This window comes from Mauremys reevesii, linkage group 1 (assembly GCF_016161935.1).
Source record: "Mauremys reevesii isolate NIE-2019 linkage group 1, ASM1616193v1, whole genome shotgun sequence".
NCBI lineage: Eukaryota > Metazoa > Chordata > Testudines > Geoemydidae > Mauremys > Mauremys reevesii.
The window spans coordinates 229839486-229865561 of record NC_052623.1 but is presented as its reverse complement, the minus strand read 5'-3'; the positions used below and the strand labels follow the sequence as shown (position 1 = coordinate 229865561).

General features: G+C 49.8%; 1 protein-coding gene across 11 annotated transcripts in view; it reads left to right on the top strand.

The window, feature by feature from the left end:
* ARHGEF5 (Rho guanine nucleotide exchange factor 5) overlaps window positions 1-25876 on the top strand; it is a 48331-nt gene extending 22455 nt beyond the window's left edge. For 6 of the 11 annotated variants that reach the window (XM_039511762.1, XM_039511789.1, XM_039511779.1 and 3 more), the window contains 14 exons: window positions 1912-6919; window positions 9030-9081; window positions 9478-9542; window positions 9880-10142; window positions 13793-13953; window positions 15095-15247; window positions 17305-17434; window positions 18182-18256; window positions 21072-21161; window positions 21677-21828; window positions 22605-22766; window positions 23324-23394; window positions 23845-23949; window positions 24305-25876. In XM_039511762.1, coding sequence (XP_039367696.1) covers window positions 1924-6919; window positions 9030-9081; window positions 9478-9542; window positions 9880-10142; window positions 13793-13953; window positions 15095-15247; window positions 17305-17434; window positions 18182-18256; window positions 21072-21161; window positions 21677-21828; window positions 22605-22766; window positions 23324-23394; window positions 23845-23949; window positions 24305-24459 — 6630 coding nt within the window. In that variant the 5' untranslated portion in view covers window positions 1912-1923 and the 3' untranslated portion in view covers window positions 24460-25876. Of the gene's footprint in view, window positions 1-1911; window positions 6920-9029; window positions 9082-9477; window positions 9543-9879; window positions 10143-13792; window positions 13954-14572; window positions 15003-15094; window positions 15248-17304; window positions 17435-18181; window positions 18257-19693; window positions 19798-21071; window positions 21162-21676; window positions 21829-22604; window positions 22767-23323; window positions 23395-23844; window positions 23950-24304 lie in introns of those variants that run through there. The other 5 variants (XM_039511795.1, XR_005590858.1, XM_039511803.1 and 2 more) reach the window with 5 other exon arrangements.
* The last annotated feature ends 200 nt before the right edge of the window (window positions 25877-26076 follow it).

The window sequence follows — 26076 nt, the reverse complement described above, 5'->3', positions numbered from 1 at the left end:
ACTGCATTTTTGCCAAAGAGGCCACCCCTGAAGCCAGTCATGTTGTTGACATCAACTAAAGAACATCCACCCCCAAGATGCCAAGCAGCAGAGATTGATCCAGACAGCCAGGATCTCTGATCCACTAAACCCACAGGCAGAGAGAATGGACAAGCCATGCCCCACACCCTGCCGAATCACATGCAGGGAACCAATGTGTCAGTGCTGGGGAGGGGACCTCTTCCCATAAGTATTCTGTGCTATATTACAATCAGGGGCGGCTCTAGGAATTCCGCCACCCCAAGCAGGGCGGCGCGCTCTGGCGGTCGCCGGTCCCGCGGCTCCAGGGGATCTCTTGCAGACGTGCCTGCGGAGGTTCCGCTGGTCCTGCGGCTCCGGTGGAGCATCCACAGGCATGCCTGCGGGAGGTCCACCTGAGCCGCGGGACCAGCGAACCCTCCGCAGTCATGCCTGCGGGAGGTCCGCCGGAGCCGCCTGCCGCCCTGCCGGCAAAATGCTGCCCCAAGCGTGCGCTTGGCGCGCTGGGGTCTGGAGCCGGCCCTGATTACAATACAGCTGTGAGGGATTTAAACACCTTTGTTCCAGGTACCATCTGGGTGCCACCATGTTTAGCTACTGTCTCACCACACCTCTTTTAGCCAACCCACTTCCCCTTGAGAGTGTAGAAAAGCCCTTACTACCTTCCATTCCTGTATGGGAACACAGATTTTCTTTGACCCTGCTGCCACCCTTGGCCCCGTGAAATGACCTGATTCTGTTATGAGAGACTTCCCTTTCCATATACACTCATGTCCCACTCATGCATCCCAATAATTCCAGCTATAGCCTCGGTACAGACTTCTAACACGATTCTCACTCTCCATGCACATCCCCAGTCCCTCTGATATCTCTCTCTTTACATAGAGAGGGCCCAGCCCTGAATGTTCCTGTGCACCCTTCTTTCTTTGCAATGGCATTGTGAATTCAATTTCCTGACCTTTGATTCAGAAGGGTTTGGCAATATGCAGGGAGGGAAGGGTCATACATTTGCTTATCTGATTTGGGGTCGGGGAGGAAGAAATCCCAGCTCCTTGCTGCTAGAAGGGCTGCTATCCTGATTTTTTTTCACTGGGAGGTGTTATCTGATGGCTCTGAAGACAGGATTGGGTACAGAGGTGAAATAGGTTTTTTACTTGAAGGGATATGGGATCATTGCTGTAGCCAAGAATGGCAGGACTGCTCATTGGCTGTCTGGAGAGTTTGATAGCTGAAAGACAAGCTGGGGAAGGAGGTTGTTACAGTTTTGTTCGGCGATGGACCTGAAAAGACTGAGATGGTTGGGCATTGCAAAGGGGATTGTACTGTGGCTTTGGCATGAGGGTATGGTACCCAACACATGATGCATGCAGCGTTTTAAAAGCAGGTCTATCTTCCATTGCTTTCATTAGAGGAGAGGCTGAAATATTAGAAAAAACATTCCAGGGCTAGCAGGAGTATGGGAAACTGCTGCGGCTGGGAAGAAAGATCCATTTCAGGGTGGACAGGGACGGGACAGGCCATGGCCCAGACAGGTAAAGGTAGTAGATTAGAATCGTCCTTGTTTTTCACACATGCTCCCCCTACTTCTGTCAGCAGGCTTCTCTGGTGTAAGTGAGGCTGAATTAGACCCATTCCTTTAGACCAGCCTCTCAAGCTGCAGCCCAATACTACACCAGTTTGATTTGCTGCTTTATCACATTACAAACAAAATCTAATTTGTTATCTACCATCACCCCCACCGTTACAGTTTCCTGACTCCCTCCCACTCATTGGGTATGTGTTTCACTTCTTTTCCCAGACACATTAGCTTCTGTCCTCAAAGCTCCTTGGGTCAATCCACTCACAGTTTCCAACCTAGCCATTTTATAATATAAAATGTGTTCTCATTTACAGGATGTCTTACTGATGGAATCTGAAGAAGCCAATGGGGGAGACCCCTTTCCCCCAGCAACCAGCAGCCCTAGTGAGGAAAACCCTGATCCTACACCAGCCAGAAGGGGACATGATGCCACCACTGAGTCTGTAGAGATGAGCACTGAGCTGCCTGGCTCTGCAGAAGGAGCACAGATCTCCATTGCCCAGGATCCTCTGAGGCATCTCTCTGCTGGGGAATCAGCAGAGATGTGTGGCAGATCCTCTAACCCTGTTCTGTCAGAACTGGAACAAAGGGAGAGAGATCTAAGGCACCAGAGAGGACTCTCAGAGTGGGAGAAAGAGCCTGCAGTACAAGAGAGATCTTTGGAAAAACAGAGATGGGATCACTCCTCGAACTCTGAACAGGGAAAATTAGCTCATCCTGAAAGCAGTCAGTATTCTTCCTTTCCCAACACAGTCCCACAGGCAACAGCCACTCATGACAAAACCCCACAGGTACAGTCTCCAGTCCTTCAGATTGAATTTCCTCAGGATCAGAAACAGTCCCTGGCATGTCATATTGCTGTCCCCCAGGCACAGCATAAGGAAACCTCAATGACAGACACTATTCCCATCCAGGGGGAACTAGCCACTAAACACTTCATGGTGTGTAAAGACATTTCAGAGGTTCATTGCAAGACTGAGACTTTGCATGATGACACTATTGGAGATCCCCCCTTGCAGGGATTGGATGTAGCAAATGGGACCATCAGAGAGCTCCCGCCAAGTACTGAAGCAGTGGCAGGGACGGACGAGGAGCCATCTCCTGGGATGGATGTAATAGGCAGGATGAATCCCATGCCTTCTGTAGATAATGGTGAAAAAGTGGGAGGCTTACAGGGAGCGGGAGAGGATACAGACTCTTCCTCTTCACATCACCCACCCTATCCCTTATCAGATGACAGCCAAGGAAATTCACAGCTGACAGGAGGAAATGCAGATGGAAAGATGGTCCTGTCATCCCATGAGAGGGGAAACAATGCCTTGGCCACAGACCAGAAAACAGAAGTGGCTGCTTGGCAAAGTCCATCTGGTTCTATAAACCTCCTTCCGGAGGAGGAGAAAGGAGCAGATGATGGAAGAGCAGAAGGCAGCACTGAATGTCCAAGAGTGTGTGTCTTCCACATACTGAATGCTGCAAAAAACACAGAGCAGGAGGAGTGGCAGCGTGAGCAGCTAGAATGCGGGGAGGAGCCAGAAGAGGAGGAGCAGTCAGAAGAGAAGCAGCCAGAGCTGGAACAGGAGGAGCCAGAATGGGAGAAGCTAGAGAAGGAAGCGAAACCAGTGCACGAGGAGCAAGTATGGGACAGGGAAGATCAGAAGGAAAAGAGGTGGGATGAGCTGGAACAAGAGCCAGGGAGGGAAGAGGCGGAGCAGGAGGCTCCACCACCAGCACTCAATCCAGCATCACCTTCTCTCTCCAAGCAAAACTGGGACCTCCATGATGAGGGGGAGAGCATTTCCTCGGCTGAGGGAACAGGGCTGGCCTCTCTGCCCCAGGAATCATTCTCCAAAGATCAGCATTCTGGTGAGGATGAACTCTTCAGCATAGTGTTGAAGGCCTGCATTGGAGGAGCAAATGAAAGAGCTCAGCCACCTGCTGTGATAAAGTCTGAAAGTCAGAAGCCAGCGGGTGGGAGTTCCATGATGCACTCCCCCACTTGCCACATCTCTGAGCACTGGGGAGACATGGGGGTTTCTGACCCTTTCAGCTCCATTTCTTTCAGTGGCCAAGATTGTGAAGAAACCTGTCAGGATAACAGAGCCAGTAATGGTGAGGATGGCCATAGTGATGGAGATGGAAGGACAGTCCAGAGCTTTGATGACAGAGGAGCCATATCTCCATTATGCAGAGAAGTAACCTCATCTGGTGCAGGGAACCCAGACTCTTCTGGGACTCTGGACCCTTCTTCTGGTGCCAGGAACTTGGGATCTTTTGGTCCCGCAGATCCTCATCCTGTTGCAGAAAACCCAGCATTTCCCAGCCATTACGATTTCACTCCAGCCTCACCATCAGAGTTCAACTCGGCAGCATCAGCAGCTGGCCAATCTCAGGAGGATGCTGATGAAAGATCGCAAATGAGCCCTGTGGGATGTACTGACCAGGACAAAGCACCAGTCTCTGTACAGGACACATCCAGACAGACTTCTTACCTGCAGGAGGCAGCTTCTAGTGAAGGAGCCTCAGTGACCACCAGCACAGAGAGTGTCCAGACTCCTCATGGGCTGCTTACACCTGAGAAGGGCCTTAATGAAGACCCTAGTGCCCCACCTTCCATCTCCAAGGCTTTCAGAAGTCCCCCTTCAAGGCAGAGCCTGCCAACAGACAAAGATGAAGTAGAATCTACTCCTGCAGCTCCAGCTACAATGCACCTGGAGTCATCCCAAGCACCAAACATGGCTCTCGCTCCTGCAAATTACCTGGAGAAAGTCCAGAGGCACCAAAAGCCCCCAACGAGAAGTTTTGTTTTCCAGGGAAAGGAAATGGAAGCAAACATGGTTCACACAGCACAACAAAACCCTTTACTTGATGAGTCACATTTGAGCTTAGAGGTGGAAGTGCCAGGAACAGGAAGTGCCCTTAACGCTGTACCGCAGCCCCCAGAAGAAGCTGTAGTCCTGGCCCTGGAGCAGCACACACAGCCTACTCCTCCTGAGCCTGACTCCAGCTCGCCCCTGGCTCCTGCACCTGATGCCAACCAGCTCACCTACCCTCTGGCACCTGCGCCCGACTCACCCCTGGCTCCTGTGCCTGACGCTGACCAGCTCACCCACCGTCCAGCGCCTGCACTTGGCTCACCTCTGGCCACCGTGCCTGACGCCAAGCAGCTCACCCACCCTCTGGCTCCTGTGCCCTGCTCACCCCTAGCCCCTGCACCTGATGCCGACCAGCTCACCCACCCTCCAGCGCCTGCGCCCGATTCACCCCTGGCCACCGTGCCTGACGCTGACCAGCTCACCCACCCTCCGGCGCCTGCACTTGGCTCACCTCTGGCCACTGTGCCTGACACCGAGCAGCTCACCCACCCTCCGGCTCCTGTGCCCAGCTCACCCCTAGCCCCTGCACCTGATGCCGACCAGCTCACCCACCCTCCGGCTCCTGCGCCCAGCTCACCTCTGGCCCCTGATGCCACCCAGCTTGCCCACCATCCAGGGCTTGCGCTCGGCTCACCTCTGGCCCCCATGCCTGACGCCAACCAACTCACCCACCCTCCAGCTGCTGTGCCCAGCTCGCCCCTGGCTCCTGTGTCTGATGCCGACCAGTTCACTCACACTCTGGTTCCTGCACCCAGCTCGCCACCAGCCCCTGATGCCACCCAGGTCGCCCACCCTCTGGCTCCTGTGCCCAGCTTACCCCAGGCTCTTGTGCCTGATACCGACCAGCTCACCCACCCTCCAGCTCCTGCACCCAGCTCGCCCCCAGTCCCTGTGTATGATACCACCCAGCTCATCCACCCACTGGCTCCTGTGCCCAGCTTGCTCTTGGCACCTGTGCCTGACGCCGACCAACTCGCCCACTCTCCATCTCCTGTGCCCGGCTTGCCCCCAGCCCTTGTGCCTGATGCCACCCAGCTTGCCCACTCTTTAGTACCTTTGCCCAGCTTGCCCCTGTCTCCTGCGCCTGATGCCACCCAGCTCGCCCACCCTCTGGCTCCTGAACCTGATGCCGACCAGCTCGCCCGCCATCTGGCTCCTGCACCCAGCTCACCCGTGACTCCTGCACCTGATGCCGACCAGCTCACCCGCCATCTGGCTCCTGCACCCAGCTCCCTCGTGACTCCTGCACCTGATGCCAATCAGCTTGCCCACCCTCTGGCTCCTGGCTCACTCCTGGTTCCTGTGCCTGATGCCACCCAGCCTCCAGCTTCTGCACCTGGCTCACCCTTGGCTCCTTTGGCTGATGCCACCCAGCTCACCCACCCACCGGCTCCTGTGCCTGGCTCGCCCAGCTCGCCCCTGGCTCTTCTGGCTGATGCCTACCAGCTTCTCCAGTCTCAGTCCCTTGTGCCTGACTCCAACCAGCCTCCAGCCCCTGCACCTGATATTGACCAGCCTCTGCCTCCTGTATCTAACTCCAATCCACCTCTAAACTATGTATCAGATTCTAGTCAGTTACTGGCCACTGCCCCCAATTCCAGCTGCCCTGCCCAGGCTCCAGCCTCTGTGCCTGATGCCGACAGCCTTGCTCATGCTCTGGTCCCTGCCCCTGCTGTGGCAGATGGAGAAGAGAACCCCCTCCTAATGCAGATGACCCACGAGGGAGTGTCTGATGCCCAGTGGGATCCTGTCACCTCACTTACACTGGATGTGGTGGACACCAGTGACTTAGGGGTCACTTCATTGGCCGAGAGCTCAGATTTTCCCACTTTGGAGAATGAGGCACCCATGGGCCACTCTGACAGAAGCCCTGAAGCAATGGGTCAGCACCTGGCTACACACTGTGGAAAGTCCGCACCTGATTACACCTCCAGGCCCTCCTTGGGAGGGTGGGGAACATCCACAGACTCTCAGAGTAGAAATTCACCACAGCCACCCCCACTACTAGCTTTCTCCAACCCAATCCACTTCCTGCAGTTCAGCCCTCCATCGCCACCAGCCATCAGAACACTGTACCGACAGGACGCAGTCTTCGAGGAGCCCCAGTGGGACCAGGCACAGGCAGGCCCCACCAGCGTGGATACGAGGAACAGAACAGCCCCTGCAGTGATAATAGAGAAAACAGAGGGCGCTAGGACATGCAAGCAAAAGATGGAAGGGCAGGGAGAACCACTTCAGCTTGTGGCCCAAGTGAAAGAGGAGTTGGCCAGACATGCACCCTTGGAGAAGTCATCAAGTTGGCCAGATAAAAAAGTCATCAGGGTGGACATGAAGGAGTGGGGACTCAATTCAGGGAGTCAGGAGAACGTGATCAAACGCCGAGCAAAAAGCAGAGATTGGCATCGGCAGGGCCTGAGGAAGATGTCAGTACTGCCAGACAACTTACAAGGTGAGACCCCTCTCCTCCTAAGATACCAAATCTCAGCATAAAGCAAATGATGGAGGAGTAAGGGAGTGAAAATAGCTATGGCCAGAGAATAGCTAGAAATATTTCCAAAACTATCCACACACAGCTTTGCCAAAGCCCCTCTATCCTACCCTGCAGGCCCCTTGCTATTCCAGTCCTGGGTTCCCCTCATAGCTCTGCTAATGCCCCTCAGTCCTGCCCTGTGGAAACATACCCCATTGTCACTAAAATTGAGCTGTATTATTGGGGTTTCCAGAGATAAAAAGCTATTACATCAAGTGAGGCCTGCCTGTTTGCCTGCTTTGGACTGCTATCCCAATCACCACTCTCCAGACTGATTATAATAGCTACCAACAGCACACCCAGCTCCCATTTCACTAAATTAGTCCCTCCTCAACTACTTGCCCAGCATTTCTTCTCACCGCCTTCCCCACCTACTCCTTCAGCCTCCCTTCTCTCCTGCTTTGCCTGCCCACTGAACCCCCATGGGTATGTCTACACAGCATTTTGGAGCAAGCTTCCCAGCGCCAGCCAACAGACTTGGGTTAACAGGGCTCACACTAGGGCTCTAAAAATATCTGTATAGATTGCTCTGAAGTTGTGGCTTGGTCTGGAGCCCGGGTGCTGAAGCTTAGGGAGATAGGGTGGGCTTCAGAGCCCAAGCTACCACTTTAAAGCTCTGTCTACACAGCTATTTTTAGAGCACTAGCAGGAGCACAGCTAGCCTATGTCTGCTGAGCTGGGCTTGGAGGCTCACTCCAAAATGCTGTGTAGCCGCACTCTGTCCTTATTCAGAGTTCTAGTCCTTTTTCTCAGCCATGCAGTGGTCCCACTAATATTCACCTTTTCACAGTAAGCTATTAGCCTTTGAAGGGTAGAGGCCTCTGCTGCCACCCCAAGGCTGTTCCATGTCTGCATCAGATCCAGTGTCCTGTCTTTGGTGGAAGCCAATGATGAATTCTTTAGACAAAGGCATAAATCCCCCACAATGCACCTAGCCAATATTGTACTTTGTGTGTCTGGGCTCTCTATGCCCTTTATCAATACAGATATTGAGCTGGGTGAAATTAGTGACACTTTTGGCATATTTTTGCCTCAATTCCTTTTCTGTTTTTCCACACTGCATAAATATTGGCATTTTGGGATACTGGAAGTGTTTTTACATTAAAGCCACTTTGGTTCAAAATATTGCACTTAAACATTTTTGGTCCCAAAGTGGAAAAAGTTAGTGATAATAGTGGTCCCCTTCCTGGGCTCTGTTCTCATCTCTGTCACCAGCTGGTCTTAATAATCCTTTGCCACATATTTAGTTCTTTGCTCAGATTTACTTAGGCCTCTCCCAACACCCTCTATCAAAGGAGGTAAATATTTTCCTCATTCCACAAACGGACCCCTGCTTCAGAGAAAGAAAGAGCGACTTCCCAAAGGTCACCAGTGACTTAGTGTCAGTATCAGAATCAACAACGAACCCAGCTCTGACATCTAATCCCATGCCTAATTTACTAGACCACAGTGCTCCCAACACATATGTATAGGGTGATTTTCAGAGGTGTTGAGTACTTACAACTGTGAAGTCAATCGGAGCTTTGGGGTCTGAACATCTCCAAGAATAAGGCTCAGATTTTCAGAAATGACCTTGGGTGCCTCAGGTGGTGGGTGCCCAACTTAAGGCACTTTAAAGGGGCCCCGATTTCTAGAAAATGCTGAGCAAGCCACCACACCCTGAAAATCAGGCCCCTTTCAGGCATGTCAAATTGGGCACCAAAGTCATTGTCACTTTTGAAAACACAGGCCTCTTCCCATTTGGTGGCTTGGAAAGATGTGTGTATGAAAGACAAGAATTATTGCCTAAATGATGGGTACGAAGTGTTAAGTAAATGCCAAGTATTGTTAAAGCCACGAAGCTGTAAAACCTGGAAAAAAAAACCTCAGGGGGGTACTAGTCCCTGTCCCAGGCTACCACCTCTACATAGGGTTTAGGATGTGTTATCTACATTGCATCATGTTCTTACACTTGGCTCCTTGGAATCTCTCTCTCTCATGTTTGCTGTCTTATTGGCAGAAAATGGGATAACCTCTCTTGTCCTTTCAGAGGAGGGAGCACACAAGGACCAGCCAACCAGCTTAGACACAGTTATACTTCGGTGAGTCTCCCATTTGCTTCTAATCCCTTTCACCTGAGATACAGAGGCCCAGAACTTTCCAGTGATTCCTTAGTGACCCAAGAAACAGACAACAGAGCAAAATGCTCTCTGAGATAACGACCCCTGCCTAAGCTTCATCCCAGGCTGCCCATGCAATGGGATCCCCTTCCCCAAAGGGCAAGAGGGGAATTCATGTCCCGTTACTTCTGAATATCCATCAGCCTGACAACAGTCCTTTGCAGTAGAAATAAGGAATGCAGACTTTGAACTTGATGGAGAGAGAAGTCCCAGCTGTTCCAGATTAATTACTAAGATCTGGATAAGCTACATCCAGTTCAGCAGTTCTTATTTTCTCCTGTCTCTTTGCTCCCCAAACCTTCTCCTCTCCCCGGACAGGGAGAAGAAATCTGCAGCCACACTGGATAATTTCAAGCGCCGACACTCCAAACTGATCAACTCCTGTAAGTACCTCCTATCTAAGTGCTCTAGAAAACCCCAGCCATTATCCCTCCTGTGGAGAGCTGAAAAAAGAGAGGATCTGCAGCCTCCTGCTACAGTGAAATTAGGTGGGAGTATCAGTGAGAGAGTATAGAGAGGGCCATGTAACCATCAGCATGCAATGTGGTTAGAGATGTGGAGAGCTATGCTGGTGATAGGTGCATTATAAACACTATAGGCTCTGACGTGTCCATTTGTCTTAGAGTGATTGTATTGAAACAGTAATGGAGCCCTCTCCACACAGGGAGTTCAGTAGTCACTGCTTTCGAATGAATCTGAATTGCTGGCCTCTCTCCACAGCAGGGTTATTGTATCAGGAATACAGCGACGTGGCTCTGAACAAGGCAATCCAAAGCCAGAAGAGAGCAGATTCTTTGGCAGAGGACTCTGAACTAAGCTCTCCAAGCTCCCCAAGGTTACGGAGGAAAGTGCTGTCTCAGCAGGACTCGTATCTTCAGCGTCTGTCAATCTCGTCCAACGCGTCCCTCTGGCAGGACATCCCCATGATCCGAGGAAGCAGAATGCTGCTGAACATGTCCCGAGATGATCAGAAACTGCAGGAGGTAATGGATGGATGCTGTAGGCAGAGGGATGGGGATTGGCCAGGTGGGACAGCATAGATGGATGGACAAATCAGAGAGCATGAATGCATGATACAGGAATGCAGATGGGTGAAGAGGAAGAGAAATTATCAGCAATGTGTATCCAGGTTAAAGGGAAGCTTGGTACCTGTGCATAGGCGGCAGGTTTGTATAATTTTTGGTGGGGCCCAAAATGGTGGTGCCCCCCCTGCTCCCGCCAGGGGCGGCTCTAGAAATTCCGCCGCCCCAAGCAGGGCGGCGCGCTGCGCCGCTTGCGCCGCCCTTTCCCGGTCCCGCGGCCGGGGCAGAAGTGCCTGCGGACAGTCCTGTGGTCCCGCGGCTCCGGTGGAGCATCCGCAGGCATGCCTGCGGGAGCTCCATCCGAGCCGCGGGACCAGCGCACCCGCCACAGTCATGCCTGCGGCAGGTCCGCTCCTCCCGGGGCTCCTGTGGACCTCCCGCAGGCATGACTGCGGAAGGTCCGCTGGAGCCAAATGCCGCCCTGCCAGGACAATGCCGCCCCACGCGCCTGCTTGGCACGCTGGGGTCTGGAGCCGGCCCTGGCTCCCGCCCTGTAAGCCGATGTAGCTTCATTTTATAATGCATCAGTGCCACAAGATTACAAAGGTCAATTAAAAGTGGAAAGTCAGAAGCAGCACTTGCCTACTTCAATATACAGTATTATATTTTGTTGCACCTGTTGTGATGAAGTGGGAATGTCCTTAATATTTTCTCTGAATACTGTGTGGGTGCCTCAGTTTCCCCTGCAAGATGCCAACTGAAGGTGTTGGGGACAAAGATCAGGTGGCCTCCTTGTCCGGAAGAGACACAGAGGCCAGAGGAGGGAGTGTCAGTTTGGAGCTGGCTGGGGAAATGGGGAGAGACCCAGAACTTGGTTCTGGGCTCCCCACCCCCCAAGATGGACCTGACAGAGGGGTTCTGTTTTCTGTACCTACAAGCTCTGTTTAAACTGTGTTCCCGTCATCTAATAAACCTTCTGTTTTACTGTCTGGCTGAGAGTCACATCTGACTGCGGAGTTGGGGTGCAGGGACCTCTGGTTGCCCCAGGGCCAGCCTGGGCAGACTCGCTGTGGAAAGTGCATGATGTGGAAGGGCATGCTGAATGCTCCAAGATCAGACCCAGGAAGGTGTAAGCTTCTTGCCCTGGAGACAGTCTGCTCCGAGAGAGGAGGCTCCCCCAGAGTCCTGACTGGCTTTGTATGGAGTTGTTCCAAAGCATCACAGCATCCCCTTCCACACCGTGCACTTCCCAGAAGTCCGCACAGGCACTGACACTCCCTCCTCCGGCCTTTGTCTCTTTTCCAGGCATTAGGAGGCCACCCGATCTCTCTGTTCTCCAACACCTTCAGTTGGCACCTTGCAGGGGAAACTGATTTGGGAGAAATGAAGTAAAAGCTGCCCAAACCGAGCTTGAGCACACCTGAATTTTGAGGTGTTCAAATCTGGAAGGCAGGTGCTGGGGGTGGGAGAGGGCTGTGGGCTCCATGGGGGAGCATGGCAGCAACTGTCTGGAGCTGCACAGAGCCAGATATGCTGGTCTGAGTGGCACAGTAAGCGGTTTGGGGGTTGGAGAAGGGGTAGGGAGTCCCGGGGGGCAGTCAAGGGACAAAGAGCAGGGGGGGTTGGATGGGGCAGAGGTTCGGAGGGGCAGTCAGGGGACAGGCAGCAATTGGATAGGCATGGGAGTCCAGGAGGTTTATCAGGGGACAGGTAGAGGGGTTCTGGAGGGAAGTTGGGTGGGGTCTCAGGAGGGGGCAGTTGGGGACAAGGAGAAGGGAGGCTTAGATAGGGGCTGGGGTCCCAAGGGGCAGTTGGGGCAAGGGTCTGGGGAGGGGGCAATCAGCGGCCAGGGGCTGGGATTCAAAGGGCTCTGGGCTGCTGGCAGCTGGGGCAGGAGCCCTGAGCCCAATCCCAGCCGCCTCCCCGGCTGGGATTCAAAGGGCTCTGGGCTCCCTGCCCCTGGGACAGTGCAGAGCCCTCTGACTCCCGGCCGCGGCTGAGATTTAAAGGGCGCTGGGCTCCCCGCGCTTGCAGGCAGCCCAGAGCCCTCTGACTCCCGGCTGCGGCTGGGATTTAAAAGGCTCTGGGCTCCCCGCGCTTGCAGGGGGCCCAGAGCCCTCTGACTCCCGGCCGCGGCTGGGATTTAAAGGGCTCTGGGCTCCCCACGCTTGCAGGGGGCCCAGAGCCCTCTGATTCCTGGCCGCGTCTGGGATTTAAAAGGCTCTGGGCTCCCCGCGGCTGTGGGCAGCCCAGAGCCCTCTGACTCCCGGCCGCGGCTGGGATTTAAAAGGGGCGAAACCTAGCTCCAACTATTGGTGGAGCAGAGCCCCTGACTGTAAATATTCCTGGGGCTAAAGCCCCAGGAGCCCATATAAGTCGGCGCCCATGTACCTGTGATTATGAGCAAATTGAACCCAACATAGTAAGGGAAAGGCATGCAAGGGTAAGGAATGGGGTCATGGAACCCAGCAATACATGTTATGAAAGCAAATTTGGAGGAATTAAGAAGCCTCGTGGAGCAAGGTACAACAGGAGGAAGCATTAGGGACATAAGCCTGGAAGGGACCTCCTGGGTCCAGTCCCCTGCTACTAAAATAGACCAAGTGTGGAAGAAGCTGGAGGACCCAGACTACATTAATCAAGGCCCAGACTATAATTCCTCTGAAAAAGAATGCAAGGATCAAAAGTTGGCCATTGTGTGCAAAAGAGGCTGTGAGGAAACTGCAGGCAGATTCAGAGAAATGGGGTGGGAAGGACAAGAGGAATCAAGATGAACTGAAGGGGAAGCAGTGGGACAAGAGGATCCAGGGAAGGAGGAGAAAATGAGGACTTGGGGGAAATTTGAGGACCCTGATGGAGGAATAAAAGGCAGAACTGAGGAGATCCGACAACTCGTGAGAAACAGCAATATGGGGGGGTGCTAAATAAAGAGAAGCCCAGGAAGGATGAATCTCGGGAGAATGAATAGGATACAGGGGTGTTGTGATTATTTCTGTTTTTTTTTAAGGGGGGGGGGCAAAAAATGGATACTACAGTTCCCAGTCAAAGTTGATGAATAGCTTCAAATCACACCATAAGCTTGTCCTTCCATCCCAACAAATGGATAGATGAAGAAAGAATAGACATGGGATTCTCAAATTGGGGGCCGTGACCTCTCATGGGGGGTCATGAGATTATTGCATGGGGGGGTCGCCAGCTGTCAGCCTCCACCACCAACCCCTGCTTCACCTCCAGCATTTATAATAGTGTTAAATATTTTTTTTAAATGTTTTTAATTTATAAGGGGGATCACACTCAGAGGCTTGCTGTGTGAAAGGAGTCACCAATATAGAAGTTTGAGAACCACTGGAATAGACTGATGTCCCCATCGATCTCTGCCAACCTGCCTCACCCCAGGCCTCTCACCATCATTAAAGCATCATCTCTTTACACTGCCTGGTTAGAGAGCTTGGCTTTTTTTTTCCCCATTAGGAATCAGCAGCTACACAGCACCTACACTGGAAGCCAGGAAGGTTCCTAGCCTTTGCCCCTTCATTGTCCTTCAGTGCTATCTCGTTTACATCCCTCACAGACATGCCTACTATGCTGATGCTATGTCCCTTTCTCTACAGGCCAAGTTCGAGTTGATCATGTCAGAGGCCTCGTACTTGCGCAGTTTAAATGTGGCAGTGGATCACTTCCAGTGCTCATCAGAACTCCAGACACTCCTCACCAATCAGGAGCGCAAGTGGCTTTTCTCCCGCCTGCAGGAAGTGCGTGATGTCAGTGCCAGGTGAGTCCAGGTCCTTCACTTCAGAGACCACCAGTGTCTGTGAAGTGCAGATACAGTCCAAGGATGGAAAACAAAGATCAGACCAGTCAATAGCCCCCTCACCCCTACTCCACATGTCCATTCAGTCCTGGGACACACATCCCTTCCTCATACCCTGGAATGAACCTCTGTCCTTTGGGTAAGAGAGAGAGTCAGGTAGTCTTGTTCATTCAATGTGGTGCATTTAGAACTGGTGGCACATTTGTACAAACAGAAAATAGCAGGAGAACAAAGAATCTAAAATGCCACCAACAAGACCATAGGCCCCACCAAACCTGGCCTGAACCAAACGAGAATTACCAGGAAGGAGACTTCAGCCCAAATCTAGCACCAAGCAGACATAACCCAGAACCCATCATTCACCTGACCCAGTTTAAGAAAACTAGTGCCACTATCTGGCAGATCCCAACCTGGCTCAATCCAGCACCACCCATAAGCCTGAACCAGAACCAGTGCCGCCACATGCCAGACATTTTGGTTGGTGTACATTCTGTATCTCAGAGCCTTTATTTTTCTCCTTTAAGGTTTGACTGATTGCATGTCCTTTGGTTCTCTACCACTTTTTCCATTTCAACTACAGGGCTGGGTTGTTTGTGTTTTAAACTCTCAGATCCTTGTGACTGTGCCTTAAGCAGCTGTAAACCGGACTTCACAGCAGCTGAAATCCCTTTTGCCTCGATGATGTATTTTGGTGGTATTCAGCTTTCTTTCACACTGGAAACCAAACCACCACCACCAGGCCTCTGCTGTCCCCCTAAAGAGGAGAGGAACCTTGTGATTAGTATGTGGGCCTTACACGTAGCACAGCAAGAGAAGGAGTCTGGTGACTGATAGAGACAAAAGGACCTTTTCACTTTGCTTGTACTCTCCAGTCTGTCTGTATCCATCTGCTGTCTCTTGTCTTATAGTCAGAGTTTTAGCTCCTTGAGGTAGGCACCATCTTCTTGTTCTGTGTTTGTACAACGTTGAGCACCATGGGGTCCTGGCCTATGACTGTGGTTCCTAGGTGCTATTGTAATGCAAATAATAAATAATAGCAGTAACCACAGCACATTAGTAACAGTGTTTCTCTCCTTTCATGGCGACATATGGGGCATTACAGTTTCCTCTTCGAGCTGGAGGAGAAGTTTGAGGAGAACATGTTCAACTTCAACGTGTGTGATGTGGCTCTGAGACATGCCCCTGAATTCCGCAAGGTGTATCTACCATACGTGACAAATCAGACCTACCAGGAGCAGATTTTCCAGAAGCTAGTGTAAGAACGCTGCTTTGTTCCTGTCTCACCCTCTGCTCTCCTTGATGCACTTCAGAAGTGCCATTTATAAGCCAGGATAGAGCTGAGCAACTGCAGGTTGCCCCCTGGTAGTCATGTCCCATCTACAAGCGTGGGTGTATGAGAGCGGTCGAGGCTTCCATCAGTGTTACAGAAACCATCCATTGGGAGGGCAGGGCTGATTCTACCAAGTATCAGAGCCCCTTGTTGGAGAAGGCAGAAACAAATAATTGCAGGTTCATGCCACCCCTTCCTACTGGAGGAGGCAGATACGACTGGCTGGAGGATTCAGTTCAGCTTGGCTGTGGAGGGTAGAGTGGAGCAGCTAATGCCCCCAGTGCCACAACACCCCCTGCAGGAGAGAACAAATGAGAGCTGTAGGTCACTTCGATACTGACCCTTTATGGGGAGGGACCCCAATGCAGAATGAGGCTGCCTCAGTAAGAACTCTCCCACTGCTATCTCCATACAAGAACCCAGTCCTCCTGGAAGCTGCACACATACTGCCTCCCTTCTTCTCCTAGGGAAGGGCACTACCTAACAGGGCCACCCCTTGTACTCCTCCTCACTGCCGCCTAATACTGAGGGAGGCTGCCTTGGTACTGATCCCTCCCTTCTGCCCACCAGCAAAGCCTCAATTCCAAACAGAGAGGGCCTCCAGGATGCTGCCTGTGCTCTGGGGAAAGGAAGGAGGAGGCGCACATAGGCATTGCCTCTGCCTCTAGGGAAGTGCCCTAACCCATTGAGGGGGAAATTGGAATGTGGCTATTCCCTCTGTAGGGAGAAGTCTCCCTGTTCCAAAGGGCTCTGTCTCACCAGGGAACAGCTTCTCTTGCCCACTGGAAAAGGGAGTGAACAGGGAAGTGGCAAAGTTTGCAGATGATACAAAATTATTCAAGATAGTTAAGTCCAAAGCTGACTGGGAAGAGTTACAAAGGGAGCTCACCAAACTGGGTGACTGGGCAACAAAATGGCAGATGACATTCAGCATTGACAAGTAAAAAGTAATTCACAATGGAACATATTATCCCAACTACACATATATAATATGGGTTCTAAATTTGCTGTTACCACTCAAGATCGATTTTGGACTCACCATAGATAGTTTTCTGAAAACTTCAGCTCAGTGTGCAGCAGCAGTCAAAAAGGCTGACAATGTTAGGAACTATTATGAAAGGAATAGAAAACAAGACAATCTCATAACGTCACTATATATATATATATATCTATGATGCATCCACACCTTCAATACTGAGTTCAGCTCTGGTCACCCCATTTCAAAAAGGATATAGTGGAAGTGAAAAAGGTTCAGAGAAAGGCAACAAAGATTATTAAGGGTATGGAACAGCTTCCATACAAAGAGAGACTAAAAAGATTGGGGCTGATCAGCTTAGAAAAGAGAAGCATAAAGGGGATATGATACAAGTACTTTTCCACACCACACACAGCTAACCTCTGGAACTCATTGCCATGGCATGTTGTGAGGGCCAAAAGAATAACTGGGTTTAAAAAAGAATTAGAAAAGTTCATGGAGGATAGATTCATCAAGTGGTATTAGCCAAGATGGTCAGGGATGTAGCTCCATGCCTGGGGCAACCTAAACCTCTGACCACCAGAAGCCAGGAGGGGAAGACGGGGTGGATCACTCCAGCAGCTATATTCTGTACACACCCCCTACAGCTCTTGTATGGGCCACTGTCAGAGACAGGATACCAGGCCTGTTGGACCACTGGTCTGACCCAGTATGGCTGTTCATCTAAGGAAGGAAGTAGGTCCCTGTGATGCCACCTCAATATTACTTTCTCACTGCTACCCTGCTGAGAGACCCAGTTCCCAAAGGGCCATCCTGCACTCTACCTCTTCCCCAGCAGAAGGGTTCAACTCCATTGAGAGAGACAGGGAACGAGCCTGTTCCAAGGTAATGGGGGCTCTGCTGCTTGGTCATATCAGACTGTGATCCTGCCCCTCCCGTTGTGGAAGGAACCACCACTTTGTTATTCTGTACAACTTCTAGATTTCTCTCTCTCTCTCTCTCTCAGGACTGGGAATGCAAGGTTCCAGCAAGTCCTGGAGAAACTGGAAAGTGCCACGGTGTGCCAGCGCCTCTCGCTCAAATCCTTCCTCATTCTCCCCTTCCAACGCATCACCCGACTCAAACTCCTCCTACAGGTAACAGTGCTGTGGTCGGAGGACCTTGTGGTTCCAGCCAGGGAACCCACTCTCAGACTTCCAGTCCCCAGCCCATACTATTAACTGCTCCCTCACTGCACACTCAGACACAGGTCACTGCACAGGAATCCTGTCCAAGGCCAGACAAGGAAAGAAAGAGGAGCTGAGGGGAACAGGAGAGAAGTTTGCCTGTTCAGTGGCCTGCATAGCATGGTTGTGATAATCTTTGATAGTTGCTCTGACGCCAATGCTGGCTATGTTATTATAAATGCTTGCAGGCTCCCCTTCTCGAGTTTAGGAGTTTTTAATGCACAGCCAAAGCTTTAAAAATACCTTGAACTGCACATGGAAGCAAACAGGAGCCAATGTAGTGTGCTCAATGTGCCTTATTGTTGGACAGATAGAAAGAAGTATTGAACAAAGAAGAACCACATTGTTGTACCTAGGCTGTTTTGTGCCACGACTAGTATTCATTTCACCCCTACAGAAGTTATTGCATATGATATTTGAGTCTAGTAGTACACTTGCAAAGACAGGAGCTGCATGCAGATTCCTATTCTCGCTGGTTATCCTGATCCCCTCACGCTCCCCTCCTGTCCTGGCCCTCCGCCCATTTCTCCCTTGCCATTGCTCATCCTGTTGTCTCCCTACACCTGCCTCCCCCATATCCACATGCCCATCTCTTTTGTCCTGGGGGTCCATTCTCTCAGCCTCCGTTCTGAGACACTTTTTGTGGTTGTTCTGCAGAATATATTGAAGAGAACCCCGCCTGAGTCGGATGAAGAAGTGCAGGCCACACAGGCTTATGATGCACTGGAGAAGGTAAGGAGCACCAGCCCCATTCTCCACTAGCAGTGTATTGCCAACCTGCCAGTGCTGCTTTAGGCAGTGAACCAAACAGCTGCAGGGACTCCCACAGCATGGGACTCCCATCAGGAGCAGACTGAAATGCTCACATGATCTTACTGCTCATGTGCTAGTGCCACGTGCTCTTGAAGTGTTAGCAGGGAGCCAAGGGCAAGAGCAGGGGCTGTTGGGCACTGATGATGTCTCACTACTTTCTTTAGTTTTCACTCTAGGCATTCTCTCTCATGTGCTGATTGGCTGTTCACTCCCTTTGTCTTTCATTTAGCTCAATGGGTTTAAACAGAAACCTCCATCACAGTTCAGGGCACTTGCACCTATATTTCCCCATTCTGGTTCCAGCCAGGGCACCCACTCTCAGGCTCCCAGGTCCGTGGCCACCAGGTCTCTGAGGTAGAGACCCACAGCTCAGTCCTTCCTGACCATGGTTTTGCCAGGCTGCCTGTAATGAGTTCCCCTGCAAGTCAGACTGCCTCAGCAGGCCTGCTTTGGTTTCTCTTCAGAGGCTATAAACAGCCTTATTGCCCACAGTTACAAGCTACCCCACAGTCCTTTCTAAACAAGCTCATTTCTTAAGGTGAAAGCATTATGGAGAAAATGTTAAAAACACTAAAGAAACATACCCGCATTGTTAAAAGCTTACCAGAGCTTCTCCCCCCACCAACTCCAACTGGGGCTGATCAGTCCTTCAAACCCCACTAAGGAGTCTTCCTGTGGTTACAAGTTAATAACTGTTAAATTCATGGGGGAGCTTGTTCTGAACTATAAGTCCCTCCTTTTTGCAGCTTACAGCTTTGATCTTCCTATTCCAAGAATAGGTAATCAGCAGACAATGGGTTTCTCCTAATGGCAGAAGGTTGGGTCCAGAAGTGGGAATTTGCATTCACCTCCTCCCAAGTATTTCTGAGAAAACCCACTCAACTTTGTTTGTCCCAAAGGTTCCATCTTGTCTGGCATATTGTTTAAAGCTTTGAAGCTTAACACACTTTTCAGGGTTTATGGGGGGGTCACATCTCCCCCCTAGAAAAGTTACATACAATTCTACAATAATACATAAACTTTGCATCTTTAATGCAACAAACTCCAAAGCTACTTCATTCAATAAGGTTTTTTCAAGGATATTGCAAGAAACTGCCATATCTGTCCCCTCCCCTCCCCCAATATCATGACACTCACATACCACTTGCACAATCATCAATCCGTATGCCGTACCCTGTGTCTATTTAGACTGAAGCTCTCAGGGGCAGGACTGTCAACTACTTTGTGTTGGTACCATGCCTGGCACAATGGGATGCCATTCTTGGTTGGTCACTATGCACTATGGTAATAAACAAGATAAATAGGGCAATAATTTGAGTTCCTTGAAGACTCATGATGCCGCTCCCATCGTTGCAGGTATTCTCCACCCCTGCAACCGCTCAGATCATTTTTTGGACATGGTGTGCACGCCCTCCTATGCAATCGACCCCTACTCAAGTCTCATAGGACTGAGTCTCCCCAGCACAGCAGCTATAGAGCATAGGAATTTGGGACCATTTGGTGTGGGGAAGAATGTCACACACTGAATCCTGCACCTTGCAGCAAAGTGGGTCCTAGACAGTACTTGAGCTAGTCCTGTCCATTGGAGTGTTGCTCCCTTCTTCTGTAAATCCACCTTGCCATGCACTATTAGCAGCTGCTGGGTTTCAAGCACATTAAACAGCTCTGTATTTAAGGCTAAAAAGAATCCCCCTCATGTGGGGATAGAGAACAGATTTAGTAGAGCAGGAGGTGGGTCAGGACCATGCAAAGGTGGGGTCTGTGGTTAAGTACTATCTAATAAACCCCCAGCTTCCTGTATGCTTGAGAGACCCCCTGTAGTTAGTATTGCTCCCAAATGACCAGTGACTTGACCCAATTCCCAGCAAGCAACAGTATTTTGATGCATCTACTGCTCCCCAGAGATCCTGGTATTATTGTAGCACCCAGTAGCCCTTTGTGCCAGGTGCTGTACAAACAGAGGACAAATAGACAGACTGTAAGCTATTTGGGGCTGGAACAAAGTATAAGACAGGAGACAACAGATAGGAGCATAAGGAAACAATAGCATGCTAGGCTGTGATCTTAATGCACCAGCAGCCTAACCATTGTTGAGTTTCTTGTAGGCATCACCAGCAAAGGAGGGACTTGAAGGTGGATAATGAACTAGTTCTGCAAATGTTTACAGAAGTGCCACCCAAGCTTAAAAGGGTTTGTTCGAAAATTTAACAAGTGGGCAATGGAGGCGGACAACCAATCGAAGGCAGGAGTTGACCCTTTGATACTGAATGATAGGCAGTATCATGATGCTAGTTAGGGTGGGGAGAGGCTGTGAAAGGCTTTTAATGTAGAAGACAAGTAGCTTAGGTCTGATGTGAAACAGAAGGGAGAGCCACTACAGCGAGGCAGAGTGACGGGTGTTATGGTCAAAGAAACAGGCTCGGAGAGTGCTCTTTGCAGCAACATTCTTAACAGCTCTGAGCAGGACAAGACTGGATTTGTCAAAACCAGACCTACGGAGGTTGCAGTAACTGAGACATGATGACAGCACTCCTCACTCAGAGCAGAGCTCAATATCAGGGACTAAACCTCCACAGTGAGTAAAAACTGTTTGGCCGAGAAAGCACAGCATCCATCCGCTCTTTGGAAAATAAGGTTCTGGGAGAAAGAACCCTGAGGGTTGTGCCATCTACACCTACTCTATCCACTCCTAGCGGGCAGCTCCCAACAACCTCTTTCTCCTTCCCCTCTGCAGCTCATAAAGGACTGCAACGAAAACGTCCAGCGCATGAAGAGCACTGAGGAGCTGATCTACCTAAGACAAAAGATTGATTTTGAGTGCAAGGTGAGAACCCACCCGCTCTGATTTCTACTTTAGTCCTACCTACTACCCTGACCCAACGCCACTAACCCATCACTGCACACTCAGTCTGTTGTCTCCCACCCCACCCTGTATTTTCCAATACATGAGGAGCACTGGTGAACTAATATAGAGCACTCAGAAAATAGAGTTGCAGTACAAAGTGAGACACTCCCCCTGGGTTGCTCGGTAACCTGACCCACTCTTGTACATCAGCCCAGCACCTCACTCCTGTACAAGGAGGGGAGCGAGAGCTGATTCTAGTGTCTACTCCCCTGCATTATGCCAGGATGACAAGAGCTGAATCTACCCAATTCATCTACCTCATCCTGGAGTTGGAAGCAGCGGATTCAGGTCACAACTTGCCCACCTACACCAGGGGAGATGAGAGCAATATCAAACCTCACCTTATGCCTTCAACAAGGGGTTCCAGGTAAACTCCAGCCCTAATGCATCAACTTCCATGGGTATCTGATCATGGCATTCTTCCTGTCTCACAGATATTCCCACTGGTCTCACAGTCAAGGCGGCTTGTGAAGTGTGGTGAGCTGATGGCGTTGCACAACACTCTGAGCACCAAGGGGAAACCTACCACCCGCCCCATCTACCTGCACCTCTTCAATGACTGCCTGCTCCTGTCCCGGCCCAGGGAGTGAGTCTCCCAGACTGCACCTCTCACTGACCTCTATAATCTCGGGTCCAGAAAAGGGTGGGGATGTTGGTGAGGCAGCGTCCCTTCCCCATCAGACTCCAGCCAGCAGATGGCAACCTTTATTGGCTAGACTGCTCAGTTTAGCACTCTCACATCTCATGAACAGCCTGCAAGCTTCATCATGCAGTACCTTCACTTCCAAACTCTTAATTACAGCATTCTTCTGTCGTTCTACATATCTTCCTCCCCTTTGCACCTAGCCCCCTTTATGCTTCACAGCATAACTTAGTTCAGTCTAGTTTTGTTCAAGGCTAACGCATTTCTCCCCCAACCTGTTTTAGCTTAAGGTCTGTATGGATGACTAGAGAACCAGTGGGAATATGAAATGACAAGAACGTGAAACCTGAGTAGTTGAGGGGAAAGGATTCTTTAGTCCAGACTCTCTCTTTAAAGTTGTAAAATATTTAACTAGCATCTGATGAACACCTGTGAGAAAAATGGCCTGTGACAGATTCAAACAATCCTGTCCCTTCCATTGAGGAGTAAGAAAAATACTGTTCCAATTCTCTGGCACTCTAAGAAGACTTCTAGCAAAAGCAGAGAAGATGATGAGACTTTTTAGGTTTAAGGTGGAACTCCCCCCACCCCCATACCGCTTTTAAACCTTCTTGACCTATCAAAGCAGCAAGAAAGGGCCCAAACCCCAATGTTTTATCCGTGTATGTCACTTTTAAAGCTAACCCAGTTTCTCTAATTCCCCTTCTCTTTCCCTTTAGGGGTGGGCGCTTTGTCGTGTTTGATCATGCTGCATTTTCAGATGTACGTGGGGAGAAGTGTGAGATGAAGCTGCATGGGCCAAACAAAAATGTTTTCCGTCTTTTTCTCCTTAAGAACAACCAGGGGAAAAGAGTGGAATTCCTCTTTCGCACAGAGACACAGTAAGAGCCAGAGATTATTCCCACTGAATCCTAACACCACTTATACATACGGTTGCAGCTGCCAAAACTCTGTACCTCTCTCTGCTGCTTAAATGCCCAACACCCCCCGCTGCTTTTGAGACCCAGAGGACACTCTCTTACAATGAAGTTGCAAGCCTCCCACCCCACTTTCCAGTTATCCCAAGGTGCTGTCATCTTGACCCCTTAATCCCATCCACTGAGCCATCTTTCTCCACCCTATCCTGTTCCCTACCCGCTTCTCAGTTACTCCATTGAACTACCCAGGCAGATATCTCAAGCTCCTATCCCAGACACAGCGTTATCAACTCCCAACGTGTGGGAAATAATTTTTTCAACCCCTTTCTCCTCCCTCCTTCATTTAGGCCCAAATTCTCACTAATCCTTCACTTTTCCCATTTAGCATCCTCTTTCACTTCCCCAAGAGGTGGTGGCAGACACTTTTTTCTCCAATCCCTCCCTATACAAACACCCCCCCCCAAATATCCCTGGCTGCTTCACTCTTATCTCTCCAGCATCTGTATTTTGGTATTTTCCAGCAGTGAGAAGCTGCGATGGATCTCCGCTCTGGCGCCACCACGAGGAGAACCAGATCTCTTAGAAAGCCCTGGTGAGACTACTTAGGCGCTGCTGGGATGGGTGGGAGGACTTGCCTAGGGGGCAGAGTTGTGTCCCAGTGAGGAGGAAGATATAAGGGTAACATGAACCTAGGAGTGAATCTGAAGAGCATTCATCCTCCCCTTTACTTATTTTACAAATGTCAAACTTGATTCTTGTTTTTTTTCCCCTCATCTCCAGACGATGCCCCTGAGTCTCTATTTTCCCCAGCTCCTCCACAGCTTCAGACACTCATCATAGGTGTCACCCCTAACACAAGCACTCTTCCACCTCCCCACTTTTCAGATGCTAGGCCTCACCCTAAAGGTGTCTCCCTCACCCCTCAGGTGTTGTGCCTGACCCTCATGTTCTTCCTTTCTTGGGGAGAATGCGGTACCCGACACTTGCAATCCCTCTCACTCCTCCAGCTTGCTCACGCTCTCTACTCCTCTTTGTCTCTCAGACTCACCTCAGGTTCAGTGCATACGGACATACAAAGCTCGGGAGAATGACGAGCTGGCTCTGGAGAAAGCAGATATCCTCATGGTCATGCAGAACAGCAACGACGGTGAGTGGAACAAGCGGTGATCTTCTTGGATAAGGGGAGTGAAAACTGAGTCATCCCTTTGATGACAGGGCCATTAGGCTATATAAGGGATGGAGAGGGAAGCTTTCTTCTCAGAAAGCATCTTGCCCCTGCCTATGGGACTGGGAGGAGATTCTCCCTTGCCTGCCTATTATCTGGGGTATCAATTAGACCATTAAACAAATAGACCATGTGGCTTGAAGGTTGCAAGGGGATCTCTTTTTGGCTGGTGTCTTGTTCTAGCTTGTTCAGTTAGGATGGGGCTTTTTGGGGGTGGGAAAAGGGACATCTCAGTCAGTTTGTCCCATGTTCTCTGTGTCTGCCTCCACCCCTGCAGGCTGGATGGAAGGAGTGAAACTCTCAGATGGAGAGAGAGGCTGGTTTCCCTCAGAGCATGTGGAAGTGATCTCCAGCAAACACGCACGCCAGATGAACCTAAAGGAGGAACAGCGTGTGAAGAATGCCAAACAGCAGGTCTTCTGCAAGAAATAGGATTCTCCACTTCCTGTTGCACCCTGTACAGTCTCTCTCTGGTTTGGAGAAACCTGACTTAAGAAACCCTCTCTCTACCACATTCTGGAAGAAACAACTCTGCAGAAATAAAAAATGAGCACTTAGTACTGTCAGACAAAGTGCTACTTCTAAAGAAAGCAGGGAATTCAGCCAGGAGTAAATATATTCACTTCTACTTCCTCTGTAGTCATGGTGAGACCAAGGAAGGAAAAGAAGCTGCATATATTGCTTTCTTTTATAGTAGTAGGGAGGGAACATAAGAGAGCAGAGGACTGGGACTCAGGACTCTTGGAAATCTGTGCCTGATTTTGCCACTGACAAGATGTGTGACCTTGGGCAAGTCACTTCAGAACTCTGCCTCAGTTTCTCCATCTGTAAAACGGGGATAACACTTACCTACCTCACGGGATGTTGTGAGGCTAAATTCATTCATATTTGTAAAGCGCTTTGAGTTCCTGAGAAGAAAGGCACTATCGACATGTAAAGCACACTGTAGTTAAGGTCGAGAAGAGCTTTTCATTTCAACCTCTTCTTAGGGTTCTTTAAGTGATTTTAATTTCCACATATTTTCATTTAAGATAATATATTATGGGCCAAATTTTCTGTTGATGTAAGTGGGTACAATTCCATTGACTTCAACGGCATTCCGCACTTTTATACTAGCTCAGTTTAACCCAGTCTCAGCAAAAGATAAGTTTTAGATAATGTGAGAAAAATCCATTAGCTAGGTGAGCATGGGGAAAAGAAATTTTTCCCTCTAAAGTGTTTTTCAGACCTTCTTTTGGAAAAAATTTCAAAAACAATTAGTGATTTTTGGGCGCTCAACCTGAGATACTTTGAAGGAGCCTGATTTTCAGGAAGTTCTGGGCACCTGCCTTTGGAAAACAGTGTCCCTTAATCACTAGTCACTTTTGAAACTCTTGACCAAGGTTATGTTTTACACGTTGGAATACACTCTGTACTTAAATTTAGTTGTTCTTGAATGGCAGGAAAGTGGAACTGCACTGCATATGCCTAATCTATTATAGCAGATGTGATGCAACACGCAATGTTTTGCACAATTATAAAACATAAGGAAATCTATAAACTATAGATATTTTTAAACAAAACATGTAACTGCAATTTGTTATGGTTCTATTTCTGTGCAAAGTCATCAGGTTCTAAATGCAGCTGGAGAACACTGCTTCAAACTGTAAAATATTTTTTCTTCTGTATTAAACAAAGGAGGGTTTTTGCATGTAATTATGCTAAAACAACATCAAGGTTGAGAATTTAAACACGGCAAAGTATGAAAGCAACACGTAACCTTCTTGCTTCTAATGTATTTGAAGAATTATTGACCTTTGTATCTCTGGATCTTTGTAATATCCTTTTGATTTCCTTGGCATAGTTTGTTCCAGACTATTTATGCCAGTCATTTGAACTGGATTTACTTTTTGTTTGTTTGTTTGGTTTTTAAGATTTTTTTTTTGACCTAATAAACTTATGCACTTCTCCAGTTAGGATATACAAGTGTACCTCTTCCATTGCAGTTAGCTTATCTTTTCATAGGAACATAAGCTCTGTGCCTGTAATAGTTGCCAACATTTGAACACT